The following is a 20658-nucleotide window of genomic DNA, read 5'->3' as shown; positions in this document are numbered from 1 at the left end:
AGTTCTTTAGCAGAACATTTAATATTGCACTTCCTGTTAAATGCTCTGAAAATTCTTAGTTTATATTGTTTCTTTGAGTTTATCTGTTTGACTTAACATTTTCAGTGACTTGACAATCCCCACTGTTGTCGTATTGAACACTTCCAACCAACAGTATTTTCTACCAGATAGACGCATTGAGAGTACCGAAGACCTGGTTCAGTTCATTAATAACATCTTAGATGGTACAGTCGAAGTAAGTCTCCCACTTTGATCTGTTTTTTTTTTTAATCAACTGTTAGCTTTTATTCCCTGTACAGTTAAAAGCAGAAAAATTCATTTGGCCACTTTTAATTGTAATGCAGATAAGTGTGCATTACCTGTTTGGTTCTCCTTAGTGTATTCTCATTATATATCCACATTCCTAAATTGTGCATGTGTCCTTGGCACTGCTTTGTATACCCCTGAAAAAGCAGTTACTGTTGGATTTACATATATTCTCTCCCAGATCTGAACTTTAGGCGTATGTTTATTTAATAAGCTGTGGCCACTACTTCTCTCTAGGTCATCCTTACTTTCCTGTGTCATGTTTACTTAGAATTGTAGTTTAATGTTTTCTAATTCGAAATATGTAATTCTTAGACTCCACTCCCATGGAAAATTTCAATTTTGTGGAAACTGTATTTTCCATCAGAAAATCATTCCAACAGAAAATTTCTGACCAGCTCTAATTACAGGCCCTATCTTGGTGGCTATCAGATGCTGAGTTCAGGAGAGCAGACTGCCAATCTCTATTTAAATAGCTGTCATCAGACCCAGCTTGTTCAATAGTTGTTAATGTTAGTTTCCACTCTTGTGAAATTCACTGAAAATACTCAGAGGAAGAAGAGGTTACTTCTTAGACTGCTACACATAGATTCATGCTTTCTACCTTCCTTTCCACTTCTTCAGAGTTTCTTTTGCAAATTGATTTAGTGGAAGGAACCAGGGAGTGAAGTCTGGGCATCTCAACTTCTTATAACGTTATCCTCAAGGTTTAAATCCTTGAGGAAGCATGCATATGGCCCATAAGCATGAACGATGATCAATCTTCCAGAGGGGGAATGAAAAGTGAGTGGCTCTGTATTGATAAGTTAGTTGAACTGGTAAGTAATCAATATCAGTATGTGGTAGAGGAGATGGTGAAGAATACCAGTACTGCTGCAGCAGTTGACCCCGTTAAGTTAAAGCAAAATGATCTTTGAGTGAAGTGAGAATGTCAGTCTTTCAAGAGATTATTGAAACATCTACTTTTGGAAGAATTTGAAAAATGACTGAGCATCATGAGGTACAAGAATGTCAACCCCTAATATCTGTTCTTTTCCCGAGGAAAAACAGGTACTGCGAAAGCCTTTTGGAGTGACTAAAGGCTGCATAAATTAGGGAGGCAAATGAAACATAAAATGTGAACTTATTATAAAATTTTACTGAACAGCACTGATTATTTTGATACCTGTTTCCTTCGAAATTTTAGGCACAAGGTGGTGATGGGTTTCTGCAACGAATCAAGAGAATAATTTATGATGCCAAGTCTACTGTAATGGTAAGTAAAACCTCACATGCAGTTGGAATACAAAGTAGAATAGCATCATATTTTCAAGTTCAAAAAGACTTGTGTGCCTTTTAAAAAAAGAGAGTCAAAAATACCTGTACTTAAGTCACTGAATATATTCCCAGTAATTATACACATTCTGGATTTAAAAAAAAAATACCTTCAAACGATAAAAGAAAATTCTATAAATGGTTTTGAAATATATTTTACAGAGTACTGAAATGTTGAATATTTGGTATCAGAAATATGATGGACAGTTTCCTTTTTGTTAATTAAAATGAATAAGGTCAAGTTAAAAGGCATAGCACTGGAGGATTCAAAAGCTGTTCAAAAGCTTTGTTTCTGACACTTCTGGAACCCATTTACTGACAGTTATGGAACCTACCTACACTGAAAAATGTTACTGTCAGTCCATTCAGTTAAGGCATAATGGGAGAAAATACTATACTTAGTGACGTTTTAAAGGTGTATTTTAGGTTACTAGTCTTATTTTTTGCTTAGAAAAGGTCCAGTTGAGGTACTGAATATCTGTTGTGTAAATGTATGCATGTTGGGAGAGGTTTCCCTTCTTTTTATAGGTCAATTAAGGTTAACAGACCTTGGTGGAAAAAATTGGCTAAAACCATTTTCCCCCCACTACAGACAAGCAAGAATATCTTATAATAAATTAAACACAAAAAACTACATTAAAAGAACATATTAAGGTTGCAAAGTTAAGCACTTAAAAGTTAGGAAATATCAGTATTAAAGTTGCCTCTGAGAGACTTTAATTTATCCCCCTTATGCGTACACCTCAGGATACTGTCTTTAATTACATAATCACAAACTATTTTTTTTCCCCAGAGGAACCCTGATTCAGTTCACAGCATGGACTGCGCTCACTTAATTAGCAGCTATTCAGTATTTTGTTTGTTTTTTTTCCTGTTCAGTGTCTCCCCTTCCTCCCCCTCCCCCCCGACCATATTTACTGCATATTATTTGCTCCCTGCTCTGAAGACAAATTATTAATTTTTGCATAGGCTTTTATATGGTGCTCATCACTACAGTTTTTGCGTGTTTCACAAACTTTAATTACTCTGTCTTCCCAACTCCCCTGTGAGATACTCTCAGACTTTAAGATAAGAAGGGAAGATCATGATCATCGTCTGACTTCTTGCACGTCATCTGACTCAGCCACCCACTGCTGTAATAGACCATAACCGCTGAGTTATTGATGTCTTTAAATCACTATTTAAAGACTTCAAGTTACGGAGAATCCACCATTTACTCTATTGACCTGTGCCCCATGCTGCAGAGGAAAGCAAAAACCCCAAAGGGTCTCTGCCAATCTGACCTGTGGGTGCGGGGAGGGGAGGATTCCTTCCCGACCCCAAATATGGTGATCAGTTAAACCCTGAGCATGTCAGCGAGATCCACCACCCAGACACCTGTGAAAGAATTCACGGTAATAATTCAGAGCCCTCCTTTAGTGTCCCATCTCTGGCAGTTGGACATATTTACTAACAGCCTGAGATGGGTCACTTGTTATCGTAGGCAGTCTCATCATACGAATCTGTCCATAAACTTATCAAGCTCAGTCTTGAAGCCAGTTAGGTTTTTTGCTTCCTCCCCTGCTCTTTGATTGCTGTTCCAGATCTTCACTCCTCTGATGTTTTGAAACCTTCATCTAATTTCAAGCCTAAACTTGTTGATAGCCATTTTATATCCATTTGTTCTTGTGCCCACATTGGCTCTTAACTTAAATAACTCCTCTCACCGTTTTACAGATGGCACAGAGAGATTAAGGTCAAAGCTATCCACTAGTTTAGAGTGCCTGATTTAAGACACCTGGGACCTGATTTCCAGAGTATTTAAAATTATGTAGCACTTCATATGTTCCAAACACAGCCTTCTCTAAGTTCAGTTGCAGCTGAGAGTGCTCCGCACTTTTTCAAATCATACCAAACATTTCAAGTCCGATATCTCTAAAATTAGAAACACTCAATTAGTGCCCACCCATGAAAAGTTGGTTTAAATGACTTGCCTAGCATAAAATAGGAAGTCTGTGTCAGAGGCAGGGATAGAATCCAGTTCTCAAAAGCAACATTCAATGGCCTAAACCATGAGACCATCCTTTTTCTTCCTCTCCCCTGCTTCATTTACTGCATAACTTCCAACGTTGGGAAAAAAACTAACTGGGAGCATGCTCGAGCATGCTTAGTGAGGATGGAATCTTTGAGATTTTAGTTGGTAAACTCTAGCAAGTCTCTACTGAGCTTGTACTAACTGAGGTAGGCTTACAACTTGGCCAAATGTGGACAGATTTTCCTGGCTATGTTAAAAGACCATCTCTGCACAAAGGCCACCTTCTTGCCAAGTATCTAGTCCCTGCTCTAAAGCCTGGGGCACTAGAGCTTTCCAAAGAAAAGATTGCCAGAATTCTTTTAACACATAAAAATGTTACTTTCCCTAGCCTCATTCTCAGAAATATCTGAACTGTTTTGGATAAAATTTATATATCTATATCTCTTTATATATAATGTATATATTTTCAATGCCAAGTGTCTGTCTCAGGCTGATTGTGTGTGTGTGTGTGTGTGTGTGTGTGTGTGTGTGTAAAAGTAATATATAAAAATCAGCATACACCTGGCTTTGAAAATTTCAGCCCCAAACAATTAAAGTTTGGCAAAGTAAATAAAGACAGGGTCATTTAATGGGAAGTGTCAGGCAACTTTAGTATTAGGTGCTACTACTGGTACGTTTCAAACTTCAGTGTGTTTTTAAGGTCTCAATATTTAACTCAGCAATTTCTCATGCCTCTTTTCAAATTACAAAATACATAGTTCTTATACTACTTTTCAGCTTCCCAGCGAAACCGTTTCTCTTCAGGTTCAAAGATTTTCACAAGTTAAAAACAGCATTGGCATAATGGCTCTTACACCTTTTCCAAGAAAACTGATTTCATCTATTAGGGTTTTTAGAAATAAATACAGTGAAACTTGTAAGAAATGCTGTAAGGTATCTTAAATATCCCCTAAAGTGCTTTTGACTTCAAATTATATTTCAACAGTCTGTATTCAAGAGTTCTCCACTTCTGGGCTGCTTTCTCTTTGGTCTGCCACTGGGTGTCATCAGCATCATGTGTTATGGAATCTGCACAGTTGACAGCTTTGGAGGTGTAGAGGAAAATGAGACATCTAAAAAAGAAACTGGAGATAGGGAACTTACAGATGAAGGCAGTGAGGAAGAACAAGAGCAGGAAAACAAAGAAAAATCTGCAGAAATTTCAGATGGAGAACATGGACAGAAACATATATTTGATAAGAAACAAGACTAAGTTGCCTAGTTTAAAGGATTCTGTAGAATTTCAAAATAGCCTTATTTATTGAAGTCAGTCATTTAATGATGATCTTCACAGAAGAGGACCTTTTGTCTGTATTTTGCTAGTTTTGACTTGCATGTATTCAAATCTTCTTATCAAATACGGTCGGGGGGAGGGTGGGGACCTGAACGCTTTCTTAATTATTTTTGATTAACATTTTATTATTCTGAGTGTTGTCTCTGAAGATTAATGCTCCTAAACTGTTTGTTCACAGGCAACAATCAGGTAAAATATGCTATAGGCCTTGCTACACATGATGATCTAGTAATGTTGTGGCTGACATATATCAGGATCATCTTTTTATATGATCATCTTTTCCAGAAGTGGAAAAATTGCAGGAAAGCTTAGAATGAAATAGGTAAATCTTACAGACCCTTTGAAATTATGATGGCTAAAGATGGCTTGGGCTTTCCATAAAGACACTTTTATATTAGCTTCTGCACATTATTTTGAAAGAAATACCTTTTTTATGTTTTAAAGTTAAAGATAATTTGTTATTAATTACAGAAATGCTTTGTTATATGGCAGTACTAAAATCAATTACTGGCAGTTTTCCACAGAACTTGTGTTAAATGCAAGACCTAAGAGAGAGTTATTTATTATAATAGTTCCTTACTAACTAATATTTTAAACAAGAAAATATTGTTTGGGGACTGCATTATAAAGAAGTTTTGTCATGGGAAAGTCAGTCCTGATTGGGCTTTACAAGTAAAACTTACTATTTTTTTCCTAGTGTAAATTATCTACAGATTCTGAAAAATCTGGGTGAAGCTTGATGGTGGAAGAATAAATATAAGCATCCTCAGACAGCTAATCCTCTCATACAGATCTGTAATGACAGTCTTTAACCCAAATACCTTTTCAAAACTTTTTTTGAATGGTTTATGATTCACAATAATCTTAGGCTATGTCTACGCTGGAAGAATTTTTTCACCAAGACCTTAAAGAAAACCGCTGTTGTGTGTTCACCTTGTCTTCCACTGGTGGGATAGCATGCTCACTCTTGCGGCACTTGCATCGCCAGTGAGAGCAGTGCAGTGTTGGTAGCTATCCCACAGTGCAGCTCTCCCCCTTCTGCCGCTAGGTCTTGTGGGAAGGCGGAGGGGATCGTGGCGCAATATGGGTCAGGGTTCAATGCCTCGTGATGTACTGCTTTCTGTCCCAGTATTCCATGTGATTCGGTCTTCAGTTCATGGCATTTTTCAATGTCCCTTGTTTTCTGCTTTCCCCGCCACATCTATCTGCAGGAATGGATTCTGCACTGCTCTCCACTGCTCTGCTAGCTCTCATTAGCACGTCGCGAGTGGCAGTGGCGTTATAACGGCAGTGGCAGTCACAATTGCCTGACGTGGTGTCCGACATGCAAAGCAGCAACATTAGATTGTTTCTGACATTCACAGAGGAACTGAACACAGTGGAACATCACTTTTGGGCTCGGGCAACTAGCACAGAGTGGTGGGATTGCATCGTTATGCAAGTCTGAGATTACGCACAGTGGCTGCAGAACTTTCAGATGCCCTGGAACTGTGGGCTGAGCTCGCCCCAGCCCTGCCGCGCAAGGACTCCCGAGTGAGAGCTGCCCTCTCAGTGGAGAAGCGCGTGGCAATCGCAGTGTGGAAACTGGTGACTCGGAAACCAGTTTGGAATGGGGAACTCGACTGTTGTGCCTGTGTTAATGCAAGTGTGCAAGGCCATTAATTGCATCCTGCTGTGAAAGACCGTGACTCTTGGCAGTGTGTGTGAAATTGTGGATGGTGTTGCAGAAATGGGTTTCTCTAACCGTTGAGGGAAGATAGATGGCACGCATATTCCAATTCGGGCACCAGACCACTTTGTGATCAATCAGAAGGGATACTTCTCCATGGTTTTTCAGGCACTTGTGGATCACTGTTGGCGTTTCACTGACATTAACGTGGAGTGATCCAGAAAGATGCCCGGCGCATGTATATTTAAGAACACTGGCCTGTACAAAAAGCTGCAAGCAGGGACTTACTTTCCAGACCAGAATATCACCGTAGGGGAAGTCAGAATGCCCTTAGTGATCCTGGAAGACCCAGCGTACCCCTTAATGCCATGGCTTATGAAGCCATACACGGGAAACCTAGATAGCAGTGAGGAGCAGTTCAACAGGCTGAGTAGGGGCAGAATGACTGTTAAATGTGTGTTTGGCCGATTAAAGACGCACTGGTGATGCCTATATGGCAGGTTAGACTTGAATGAGGAAAATATTCCCATGGTTATTGCTGCTTGTTGTTCGCTGCATAATATTTGGGAAGGGCGAATGGTTTACTCAGGGGTGAACTGCCAAGGCAGAATGCCTGACTGCTGATTTTGAGCAGCCAGATACCAGCGCTGTTATGGGGTGTAACAAGAATCAGGGATGCCTTGAGGCAACACTTCGAAGATGAAAAACAGTAATTTTGTTGCTATGCTTGGGACTGCAATGATTAATTACATTTCATATGCTAGCAAGCAGTTGTGATTAAGACCTAGGATTCAATGTAAGAATCATAGAATATCAGGGTTGGAAGGGACCTCAGGAGGTCATCTAGTCCAACCCCCTGCTCAAAGCAGGACCAATCCCCTGTAGTTAGTAAGGAACTAATAAAAGTGCTTGTTGACTTGCAGGTGCCATGAGGTATCATACCTGGCATGGAAACAAATAAAGAGTGCTCATAATTCAAAACCTTTGCTTTTATTGCCAAATAAACCACAACACCATATGGACACACATACACAGGCACGCTGTTGGGCAAGGGGGGGAGAGGAAGGGGGCTGATTTTCATAGCTGAGTATAGGTCCAGCTTTCATTTGAAAAGCTGTGTGCGAGGGTGGCGTGTTGAGGAAAGTGCAAAGGAATGTGTAGAGATAGTTTGGGGAGTGCGTGAGAAAGAGTTCTGAATGTGATAAAGGGGAAGGCGGCCACGCATCTGCTCAGTCTGCAGTGTTACAAGAGTCTGGAGCATGTTCGTTTGACGGTCCAGAACTCCAGCCTCTCTGTGGCATCCCTATTGTAAGAATCCCTCTCTTGTCTTTCCTGCTTTTCGCTTTCCCTCCACTTCTTGCGTTCAGTGTTTTCTGCCTCTGACTGCTGCAGCACCACCTCGAACATATCTTCCTTAGTCCGTCTCGGCCATTTCCTTATCTTGCGCAGATGCTCTGCTGCTGTTGGGGGAGGGCGGGCAGGGGGGGTTGGTTCTCAAGGTCAAGTCTGGATAGGCATAATTAACAATAAACAGAAGCACTATTGTCAACTACACACAAAGCATTGAAACAGTAATATTAATACACTGCAGGTAACATACCTATCACTTTCTCAGTGATCCTAGGAAGCACACATGAGGCAGAAGACCCCATGAATGGTGAGTGAACCCAGGGGCAGGGGCCTTTTTTATTGCAGAAAAGCAATCTGAAAATGTCGTGGGCACTTATAGGGGGCAACACTCTAAACTTTCCCACCATTTTCCGTAGGCGGTGGTCACTATGGATATCTCACTCCTGAGGGGAAGCAGGGAAGCAAGGGTGGATCTGCTACATGCATGCGGATTCCGCCCTGTTCCCTGTGTTGCTTGCCTGGGCGCTTCCTGTCCAAGTAATTGCAGAGTGGCGAGGGAAAGTCTCTCTCAATGGGAGAAGGAACAAAGCAGCTCTGCCAAGGAACCTCCGGCAGAGGATTGCTGAGTACCTCCAGGAAAGTTTCCTAGAGATCTCTCTGGAGGTTTCCCATGAAATCTTGGCATGCATCAACTCCCTGTTCCACCGTACTGCCTAACTGTGCGGGGAAATGCCCGGCACACAGAAGCAAAGCCAGTTTTCTGCTCTCAACCCACTTCAGAACTTCACAAAGCAAAACCACTTACCAGGGGTCTTCTCTCCCACTTCTGGCTCACCAGAGAGCAACTGGAGTGGAGGACAACTCCTGACTGGACGTATCATTTGGCTCCACATCTTCAGCCTTCACCACTTCATCAATGACCTCCTCCTCTGGGTTAGGTCCATTTCCCACTGGCTCAAGACCCGCCAAAGTATCCACGGTGTTTTTTGTGGTGGAGGTGGGCTTGCCTCCTAGGATAACGTCCAACACCTTATAAAAACGACAGGTCTGGAGCACAGCACGGAGCGACAGTTTGCCTCCCTTGTCTTGTGGTACGCGTTCCTCCGCTCCTTCACCTTTGCTCTACCCTGTAGTGTGTCCTGGTCATATCCCTTTTCATGCAAGCTGCGTGCAATCTGACCATAGGTATCGAAATTGCTACAGATGGGGCCCAGCTGGGACTGGACAGCCTCCTCCTCCCCCCAAACACTTATCAGATCCAGTAGCTTTGCAGTGGCCCAAGCAGGAGATGGTTTTCTGTGTGGGGCCACCATGGTCAGCTGGGAAAATGCAATGTGAGCTCTGCATGCCGAGCAAACAGGAAGGGGAATTTCAAAATCCCCTGGGCTTTAAAGGGGGAGGAGCAGAATGTTGTTTACCTGGCATCAGGGCAGCAGAGTTGAAACTGCCGACCAGAGTGGTCAGGATGAGCATTGTAGGACACCGTCCGGAGGCCAGTAACAGCGCTAAAATCAAGCACCGTGTCTACACTGGCACGAAGGGGCTAAAGTCTCAGCGCAAAAAGGCCTAAAACTCTCATTGGGGTGGTTTTATATCAGCGTTGCAACTGAGGAGTTTCGGGGCAAGAAGTGGCTTTACAGTATGTACGCCTCTGCTGTTTTGTTGCCAAAAGCTGCCTTTTGGTGAAAAAACTTGCCAGTGTAGACCAGGCCTTAAGTGTAGATTGTGACTTATTTTTAAAGAGAAAAACATTTTTATTTAAACACACATTTTTGAACACGGATTGGTGTTGATACTTACATTTGAAATAGCATTTGACTACAAGTTGTAGACTGTGGAAGGAAAGTTAATGGAGCCATTGTTAGCACTGATAGAGGGATATTTGTCAGTGGAATGCATTTTCGTGAGCTATTTAACCATGAAAGTCATTTTTAATACAACCCCATGACACCGAATGGGACTAAATTTTCTCCAGAGTTGAGATCTCAAGGGATAAGCCACAGAACAACCTTTGGTTTTTTTGGTTGGCATTGATGCCATGGAGATTACCATAGCCACCAAACTTATGCTGCTCTTTCTCTCAGTACTGAAGCTATATAAGATTCAGTTGGATAGTGAGCCATGAGCTTTTCTAGCTTTGATGTTTTTAAAGGACATATTATAATATAATACATATAGTAATGTTTTCTGTATAAGGCAATTTAATCACTTAATATATTATATGCTATAACACTGAATTAAGAGAAATATTTCTAAATATAAATATGAATAATCTTAAATAGAAGATTTTGTGTTGGAATTAGTCTGCAGGTAAATTGAATTTGAGATAGCAACTGCTGCATTCTTTTCTCTGTTGTAAAAGAAAGTTGGTTCTTCTTTTAAAATAGTTTAGTAACACCTGGCTTTGTACATAAGCTGCAGTGCAGAACACAACAAACTAAATGCCTGACTTGAGAGACTTTGCAGTGGAAGATGAGTACATCATGGAGATTAATAACTTATTTTCAGAAAGCTCATTGGTTTTCGTTGAGCTGTGCTAATTGACAAATTTAGAATCCTGCATTTTCATTTTCTTTAGGAAAGAGATTCTCCTACTGTCCGTGCTTGAAATGAATATCTTCCTGTAGAACAGAGAAACATGAGTACTTTTACTTATCAAATATAAAAATTGCAGGCGTGTAGTATGGCTTTTTTGGCCTGCCCCATGTGAATTTCCTCTTTCTATTTATAATAGAATAAATATATTTTAAATTTGGGTAGTTTGGTTGTAAATAGAAAATTGAGTTATCTTTCTAAACACTTTTTTTTTAAGCTGTGGAAGACTTTCCAGACCTTTTAGTCTTAGTTGTCTTATATTTGAAGAGTGAGATGCTTGTAGTTACTTTATATTTTGTTTCAAAACTTCTTTAAACATAGTGCAGGTGCAGTTGTGTTATGTTACAAAACATTTCACTTAATAGCAGGCCACTTGAGCTTCCAGTAACTTTCAATGCCGGCACAACTCAGTGCTAAATAATCAGAATGAGTCTGAGCAGTGAGGAATATCTTGCTGCTTTATCCATTATTTGTGATTCTGCCTTTTTATTCCGCTGTGGAGGTTTCAGTTAAGATATCAGTCTTTTCAGTTAGTTATTTGAGCCTGAATGTATAATTTTGTACAAGGTCAAAAATTAAAGTGGCTTTTTTGGGACTTCACTGGTCATTGTGTTGTGTTTAGAAAAATCTAGAATTTTTTAAAATCTCCCTCCCTTCCCCCAGAATGCTGTTACATAGAATTCAGTTTTAACCACCACCCCCATATGACTTAATTTTCCATAGTCGTCTTTTATCAATAGTTTCTGTTGCTACAATAGTAGCCAAACACTTTGTTGAGAAATGGTCCAGTGAGAGATGGAACCTGGGGATGATACCTACATGCACCATGAGGGATAGGACTCACTAGTGCCTGGTATGGAAGTAACATTAAACTGCCAAATTTCTGGTGGTTTGATCAGTTGGAGTTAATAGAAGGGCATGTGTCTGTCAGTCACTTTATGAATTGTCAGGATAACCAGATGTGTACTAACCTACAGAAATCCAAGCTTTAAATGCACTGCTATTTTCATCAGGCTGTGCTCCCAGCTGTGTCCGCCTAGGATGTGGAAAACCACACACAATCTTCTTCTATTTAAAATTCCCTTTTTAGCTTGAAACATGGGTAAAGACAGGCTTGTGGTGTAAAATGAAAGGATTTTCGTTTGATCATGTAAAGAACTTAGTAAACTCAGAGGGGGAGAGGGTTTGCTATTTTATCTTGAATGAATGCATTCTCTAAAGGTTTCTGAAGATAACTTAATGTACTAACTTCTTGAATTAATGAAATAATGCTGCCTTTGAGGTCAAGTGTAAGCCTTTGTTTTCCTACAATAAAGAAATTGAAAAGATTTTGCTGGCTTTTATTCTTTGGTCATGCTGCATTGTATATGGTTGGACAAATTATTTTTGAAGGGCCAGCATTTCCTATAAAATTCCTTATTCTGTGTCTAATGTGCTTATCTTGTTGTGAAAATCTACATGGTTGCTCTCAAAGAGAACACTGGCTTGATCCAATCTGATACCTTACTCCTGCATTTTGAACTTCCTCGTTAAATTATTTCCATTGACATCTTCCTTATTTCTCTTCTTGAGTTATTCAATATAACTAACAGTATAAAAATGCACTTAGGAAATGAAATATTAAATTTATGGTCCGCGGCTTTCCTCAAACTCATACAGGTGTTTCTTCAGCCAAAGGAAGCAGAAGTGCTTTAATTTAATCCTCTTTTAAAATAACATTTTGAAACTTTTTTTTCTAAAACCAGTTCTGAAAGAAGTTATACATCCCATGTTTTTGGAGTGCTAATTATTATCTAACAACTCTTACACAAAAAAACACAGCTTCTCCCAACATTTTAAAGCACATCAGGCATTAACTATCTTTTGTATATCTATTATAGAGCTATCAAGCAATTAAACAACTAATTGTGATAAATCACACTGTTAAACAGTAATATACCATTTGGATGTTTTCTACATTTTCAAATATATTGATTTCAATTATAACACAGAATACAAAGTGTACAGTGCTCACTTTATATTTTTATTACAAATTTTTGCACTGTAAAAAACGAGTATTTTTCAATTCACCTAATACAAGTACTGTAGTGAAATCTCTTTATCATGAAAGTTGAACTTACAAATGTAGAATTATGTACAAAAAAAAACCTGCATTCAAAAATAAAACAATGTAAAATTTTAGAGCCTACAAGTCCACTCAGTCCTATTTTTTGTTCAGCCAATTGCTCACACAAACAAGTTGGTTTACATTTGCAGGAGATAATGCTGCCTGCTTCTTGTTCACAATGTCACCTGAAAGTGAGAACAGGTGTTCTCATGGTACTGTTGTAGCCGGCATTGCAACATATTTAGATGCCAGGTGCGCTAAGGATTCGTATGTCCCTTCATGCTTCAACCATCATTCCAGATGACATGCATCCATGCTGATCCTTCTCAAATTTTGGCAGGCACTTCAGATTCTTAAACTTTGGGTCAAGTGCTGTAGCTATCTTTAGAAATCTCACGTTGGTTCCTTCTTTGCATTTTGTCAAATGGGCAGCAAAAGTGTTTTTTTTTAAATGAACATGTACTGAGTCATTATCCGAAACTATTATAACATGAAATATATAGCAGAATGTGGGTAAAATGTAGCCAGAGACATACAATTTTACCCCCCACCCCCCTCCCAGGAGTTCAGTCACAAATTTAAATAACACATTATTTTTTTAACAAATGTAATCAACATGGAAGCATGGCCTCTGGAATGGTGGCCAAAGAATGAAGGGGAATAAGAATGTTTAGCATATCTGGCACATAAATATCTTGCAATGCCGTCTATAAAAGTCCCATGCAAACACCTTTTCTCACTTTCTGGTGACACACTAAATAAGAAGTGGGCAGCCTTTGTATTCAGTGTTGTAATTAAAATCAATATATTTGAAAATGTAAAAAAAAATCCAAAATATTTCATAAATTTCAATTGGTATTGTATTGTTGAACAATGTGATTAAAATTGTGATTAATCGCGATTAATTTTTTTAATCATGATTAATTTTTTGAGTTAATTGCATGAGTTAACTGCGATTAATTGACAGCCTATATCTATTGGATAATCTTTTAAAATGTGGTTGTAAATACTGACTGAAATCCAAAACCTTGTCTAGAGTGGGCTTTTGCCCGGGCTGTGGAACTTTGTTAAATTCTTAAGTGTTTTCCAAATCCTATGGTTCATAATATGGTCTGTTGGCCAGTGTAAACATACCAAACAGCTAGGGTTTGGGTTTTCCAAGCACAAAGTACACTGAGTAAAAGAGAATCATCTTTTGCTCTTCTCTAGCACCTTCCATCTATGACTCAGGCACTAACTTTATGAATTTCCCTTTGTTGAAAACATTTTGCTGCCTTCATGTCAAAACATTTCTTTGGCTATTTGAGGTGAAGCAATTTATTGCATGATAGGCTAGCAGCTTATCAAAATGTTGAATTCATGATCGTCCCTCCTTGTATTGAAACCAATGAAATTCCCATGGTGGGGAGGGGTGATGTGTTCCAGCAGAGCACAATCATTATTCTTGTTCTTTCTGTTTCTGTAACAAAAAGTCACTTGTGTGTCTCCACTTTTGTCCCCCTTTCTGTTATTTATCTCTTCTCTGTTCCACCCCCAGGTTCTTATTCTTTGGGTTTCCCTCCACACACACACTTTTTAAGTTTAGTTTTACTGCTACTTTTCTTTATTTTGATACCGTTGGTGTTCTGGAGCACCTATTTGGTTCTAGCTCCCAGGTTTCCTGTTGCCTACAAATTTCTCCACTGCCAGCTTCAGCACATGGTGTGGGAGTGATCCACTTGTGCTACTTTTTAGCAAGCTTGGATGTGAAAGCAAACACCTGTACTGTACTATGCCCATCTCTAAGCAAAACTATTCATTTTTCCTCCTGAATACCACTTTTACATACCAGTATATTCAAAGCATGATGGAGTACTTAAAAGCAGATTGATTGTGGCTGCTGTTTACCAATGAGTAGTAAAATCCTTCCAGTTATATAAATATTATAATTATTTATTTGTATTACTGTGACACCTAGCACCCGCAATCATGACCTAAGATCCCATTGTGCTAGGCTCTGTACAAATGCAAAACAATGACAGTCTCTGCCCCAATCTTACAACCTAGTTAGTATATTTGCAATGTTTTCAACATACTCTGTATTAGGGTTACCATATTTAACAAATAAAATGTACTCATGCCGAATGGTTAATGTTTAAATTAATGACAATTTTGAGTGTTTTGAGTGTTTGACACGCAACATGCATTCAACCAAAGATAGGTGTTAGGTAATATAGTAAGTTGTCTGACAAAATTACCAATCTTAAAATGAACTCTGGGCTTTACAATATCCACCTAAAGCTGGAAGAAATATTTTCCTTCTGTTTTGAGGGATGATACCAGTGTCAACAGTTATTATCTAGATGGTGAATTAGATCTTAAATTTGAGCAGGCAAATCATAAGACTAATAAACTATAAAGAGAGGTAGAAGAAAAATAAATTGGTTTAGGAAGGATTCATATATGAGTTGGTCAACAAAAATAAGATCTGCCTGTACCCTCTGCCCTCCAGTAACAGAACTTGAATGACTGGGGTTTTTTTTTTTGGGGGGGGGGGGGGGGGAGGGATGTGGTGGAAGGACTCTGATCTAAAAATTCTTTATTGTCAAACAGCAGAGCCAGTCTCCAGGCAACCTAACAAGCACAGCTGGTCTGTAATAGGCTCTGCCTGATTGGCTACACTGCCTGATTTGTGGAAAGGCTCAGCAGACCATCTCTTGGGCCCAGCAGCAGTTCAGAGGCTGCTCAAAGCATTCGCCCACAGCTGAGATAGTTTCTAGCCTGGCTCTTACCTTATTCCAGCCTTGCCCCTGCCTTGCCTGATTGCAGGTAACCCTACACTGACATTTGCCTCATATTTCTGATTTAGGCTCTGACCCTTGGCTCTGGCATTTGACTCTGGCTCTGACCCTTGGCTCCAACCACTGGGCACAACTACCCATGTCTGTCTTTGATGCCTATGATAATTGAATTGTAGAATATGGCAGAATACCGTAGCTCAAAATTATAATGTAGTCTATGATGTGCCTCACTATTGGCTAATTCTGTTCACCTTCTGCCCCATCTCAGCTTGCTGTTTTCTTCAGTTGCCTGTTCCTTTCTTCCCCTCTCCACACATCCAAATGACATTCTGTGCTGCTTGCTTTCACTATGCCTGCAATGGCTCTGGGCAGAACTTTCCTGTACTATCATCTAGAATCCAGGGCTGTGTTTAATGCATTTAGATGATATTTTGCAGGGTGTGAATCCTTTGGGGGATGCTGACATGCATGCAGTGTTCTGGGGTAGATTCTCCAGCAATGTGAAGGCCGTGGATCTGGCTGCCAGGGAATATACGGATCCCCCTTGCAACAAAGAGCTGATATAATGGCTTTTTGCCATCATCCTCTGACACATCATGCGTGGGCGAAGGGCAGAAAGTGCTTGGAGGGTGACTGCACTACAGCTTTCTCAAAAAGCTCTTTGGGATCATACACCGCCAACTGTGAGTTGCAGCAGCAGCCTTGAGGCTGCTTTCTTAGACTGGATGCCGGGCCCAAGCAGCTCCCATCACAGGGGAAGAGGAAAGCTGGCTTACCATAGGTGAAATGGGGGCTTGATTCTTGATTGGGGTTCCTAGGCGCTATCATAATACAAATAATGGTAAAGACAGCCTCCTTCCTGTGCGGAGCACAGCTCATCAGGAACAGTGAATCCATGCCTCTGTTTGACATGAAAAAGAGCTCTCTGTAAGCTTGAAAGCTTTTCTTTCACCAACAGAAGTTGTTCCAGTAAAAGAAAGTACCTCACCCACTTTTTCTCTCTGAGTGGCCATTTGGAGTGTGCCAGCCTTTTAATGCCAGAGTGTGCTTTCAGGACATGGCTCTGTCATGTAAGTTAATTAAAATCAATGTTGTAAAAACCCAAATGCCATCATACGTAGCAGGGACTCACTAGTGTGCAAGGAGACAATCATGTAAATGGTTTTGATTTCTACTGATTGAGAAGACATGCTGTATCTATATAGGCTAGTAAAGATGCTGGTATGGCTGTAACATCTACCCATAAGTACAACTTACTACGGGATGAGGGGGATTCTCCATCACTTGAAGTCTTTAAATCAAGTTAGGATGTCTTCCTAAAAGAGATGTTCTATATCTCAATCAGAAGTTAACGGGTTATTGCAAGAATCACATAGTGAAATTCTGTGGCTTATATTATGCAGGAGGACAGACTAAATGGTCATAATAGTCCCTTCTGCCTTAAAAAAACATGAATATCTGATGGATTTTAGACTTACGGGAAAAGAATTAAAAGGCCTGGATTACTCCCTCTTCCTGAATTATCCATGGGAAGGAGCTTGTGAGAAAACTCTCTGGGGATCTCAGCATGGATCATTCTATCATGGTGCGGAAAGGGGTTTCTTTCCTTCAAGTCAGTGCTGAGTCAGTTCTAACATAGTGCTAGAGGAGTACTATGATGTTGCATGTGTTGTCTTTTGATTGAAACATAAAACTGGGGTCCATTAAATATCCCACAATATTTTTTAAAATTTAAGGGCAGAATATTAAACCCAATATCCTGTCTAAATTACAGCTGTATAATTACATTTTGTCTATCTATATGGTCCCTGCAATTTAAAATAAATATGGTATCCTCCTTCGTTTTGCTCCTAAACAGTTGTGTGGTATTGCTGTATACTGTTTCGTCATTGCAACACTTCATACTAGAGGTGGCTGCACTGCAGCGGGGTTTGAAGTGACTCCTCGTGGTACACATCAATTTTTTTGAAAAACATATTGAAATCTGCCATAACGATTGTATATAAATGCAAAATAATATTTAGAATGCATGAAATTAAAATCTCTCTGATATTTTAGCTTTGGAGTAGTCAAAATTTTTTTTTGTTTTTGTCAACAAAATGGATATATTTACTTTTAAAAAAATAATTCAAAAATAAGTTTATCATAAATGTCCGAGTTATACTTCAATAGAAAATAATTTATAAATTAAGTTATGCATGAAAAGGTAACTGCAAAGCAAAAATGAGAGTAGCGTTTAACCCATATGTAATATGACAAATATCACCACTCATTAGACTGAAATAACATTAATTTGCATCCCAGCTACCACAAGTTGTATAATGTAATGGCTTGTGAGGTTATCATTTTTGTCTTATTCTGAAATATTTTGTGAACTAAGAAATACCAAGAGGATTTCATGATGGGTTGGGAAAGCAGCAGAAGTATTTAAGAATGGACCAAGGATTAGGGCACTAGCCTAGGACTTGGGAGATCTGGGTTTAAGTCCCTGTTCTGCCACAAACATCCTGTGTGACCTTAGGAAAGTTGTTTAACCTTCCTGTGCTTCAGTTCCCCATCTGTAAAATATGGATAATCTTACTTCCCTATCTCTCGGGGCTGTTCTGGGGTTAAACACTATTAAAGATAGTGAGGTCTCAGGTACTATGGTGATTGGAGCTATATAAGTACCAAAGATGGAAAGTATTTTGGTGCTGAGTTGAGAGATTTGGCACTGAAATCTTTGCTTAACCAATTTTTGTTTGCGTGTTTAATTTTTTCAACTTATCTCTAAGTGGCTGGAAAGCTCTTAGATAATTCCATCTTAGACTTTAAAAGAATGCAAATTTCCAGCAGAGGGTGAATGGGTAACATTTAATAGAGAAAAAAAAATAACCCTGTCTTAAATATAGATCTACTCCAGCAATAGTGTAGGTTTTAGATTTTACACTACACAGCATGCTTTTGTTTTTATCTATTTTAAGTGATTATAATCAAGAGGAAAGCTATCAGTGCTATTGAGTAGAACCATGTTTTTTGTAACTTCCCACTGAGCACCCAGAAGTCCAGGTACTGTGCAGAAACATAGTATTCTTTCAGTGAACCATAATTATGTGTCAGCCCCAACCAGCGGAGAGCAAACCTGTTAGCACAACAGTTGTCAGAAAGGTCAATGTTAGGACACCTCAGATGCAAGACCTCAAATTGTTCACCTAGACTTTTAGCTTTCTAAACAAGTAAGTAGTTTACATCTAGCTGAGTTTATTTACTTCACTGTTTTATTATATATATTGTGGCAGAGCTCCGACCTTGTCCCTGTGGGTCCCACGCTTCCAGGCGGTTTATGCTCATTGCGATCCTCCATGTAGCCCTTCTCTCTCTAGGGCCAGGGTTACAGTCTATTGAGCCCTTTTCATCATAAGCCAGCAAGGAGGTTGGTGAGAGAACTCCCACGGACTCTGTCCCTATAGTCTTATTCAAGAACAGTTTAGCCTCCTGTCCTGACAGATGCCTGTCTTCCCCTCCCAGGACGTGTTTCTGTAGTGGCGGGTTCCACTACTCTACTCTTCCGCCCTCTACTCCAGGTTCCAGCCCAGGGACCCTAGTGGCAGCAGCTGTTGGCACCACCAGAACTGCTACACTTTCCTGGGCCACTTCCCCACAGCACTCCCGCTTCTCTCTCTTAACGCCTTCTTCACCCTTACCTTGGGGCTCCCTCTCCAGTGGCTTGAGGGTGTCTTCATTACCCAGCCCTTCAGCTGCACTTCCTCTCCTCAGGCTCTTTGGCTCTCCCTGGTCTGACCAGAGTGAGCCCTTTTACAGTATCAGAGGGGCCTTAATTAGTCAGGTGTTCACATTAGCTTAACAGCCTCACCTGACTCTTTGCAGGCTAATTGGAGTCATGTGTCCACTCTAGCATGGAGCAGCCCCCACTCTCGTCAGTCAGGGAACAGAAAACTGCTTATCCAGTGGCCAGTATATCTGCCGTCTACTACTTTGCTGTACCCAACTGGTCTGAGTCTATCACAATATATAGTTAGTCCCGGAGATGAGAGGGTTTTGATTGGTTTGAATTGGCTTGTGCTGTAAAATGGAGGTGGACAATTACATATTGTACCTCCAGTTTCAAGCTGAATAAGTGGGTATAGTCTTGGGCCTGGTCTACACTACAGAGTTAGGCTGAAACAAGGCAGCTTATGTCAACCTAACTCTGTAAGTGTCTACACTAAATCTTCACTCCCACCAACGTAACTCACCTGCTATGCTGATTTAATAATTCCACCTCCATGAGAGGTGTAGCATTTAGGCCGACACAGCACCAGTGTAGACACTGCATTACTTAGCTTGACTTTAGTGACCTCCAGAGGGTGTCCCACAATGCCCCATCTTGACTGCTCTGTCACCGTTTTGAACTCTGCTGCCTAGCGGCCAGGTACACAGACACACGCCCCTCCCCTTTAAAGCCCCGTGAATTTTTGAAATTCAATTTTCAGGTTGCCCAGCTTGGAGAGCACACCTAACAACTGCCCAGCTGACCATGCTGGCTACACATTGCAGATGTGCTCTTGCCTGGATTACTCAGGAAGTGTTGGATCTCCTGGATCTGTGGAGAGAAGAGGCTGTGAAGGCACAGCTCTGATCCAGCTGTAGAAACATGGACATCTATGAGCAGATGACTTGGGGCATGGAGGAGAAGGGCTAGAAGAGGGACCAGCTGCAGTGCCATGTGGAAGCCAAGGAGCTGCAGCAGGCGTACCAGAAGCTGAGGGAGGCCAAGAATCGCTCAGGTGTGGAGCCGCAGACGTGCCACTTTTACAAAGAGTTGCATGCCATCCTCAGATGAGACCTCACTACCACCCCCCAGAGCCCAGTGGATACTTTGGGGAAGCATGAGTCATAGGTCCCCACCACAAACAGCGAGGAGGCAGAGTATGGGGGAAGGCAACCAGGAGAGGGATTCTGCTGCGCAGTAAGCCAGGACCTATTTTTGACTTCTGTGCAATCCAACCCTAGTCCAGTTCCCTGCACTCAAGGCAGGACTACGTAATAACTAGATCATTCTTGGCAGATGTTTGTTTAACCTGTTCTGAAAAACCTCCAATGATGGAGATTCCACAATCTCCCTAGGCAATTTGTTCCGGTGTTTAACTAGCCTGACAGAATTTTTTTCCTAATGTCCATCCTAAACATCCCTTGCTGCAATTTAAGCAT

The 20658-nt window shown here is 40.5% G+C and overlaps 1 protein-coding gene across 4 annotated transcripts in view; it reads left to right on the top strand.

Annotated features, from left to right (window-relative positions):
- TMX3 (thioredoxin related transmembrane protein 3) overlaps positions 1–20658 on the top strand; it is a 66103-nt gene that overhangs the window by 42696 nt on the left and 2749 nt on the right. For 3 of the 4 annotated variants that reach the window (XM_054018019.1, XM_054018018.1, XM_054018021.1), the window contains 3 exons: positions 106–235; positions 1493–1561; positions 4620–11909. In XM_054018019.1, the coding sequence (XP_053873994.1) occupies positions 106–235; positions 1493–1561; positions 4620–4886 (466 nt within the window). In that variant the 3' untranslated portion in view covers positions 4887–11909. Of the gene's footprint in view, positions 1–105; positions 236–1492; positions 1562–4619; positions 11910–20658 lie in introns of those variants that run through there. The other variant, XM_054018020.1, reaches the window with a different exon arrangement.

Source organism: Malaclemys terrapin, chromosome 2 (assembly GCF_027887155.1).
Source record: "Malaclemys terrapin pileata isolate rMalTer1 chromosome 2, rMalTer1.hap1, whole genome shotgun sequence".
NCBI classification, from domain to species: Eukaryota; Metazoa; Chordata; order Testudines; family Emydidae; genus Malaclemys; species Malaclemys terrapin.
Note: the sequence above shows the minus strand (reverse complement) of the source record. Positions and strands in the feature narration are given on the sequence as shown.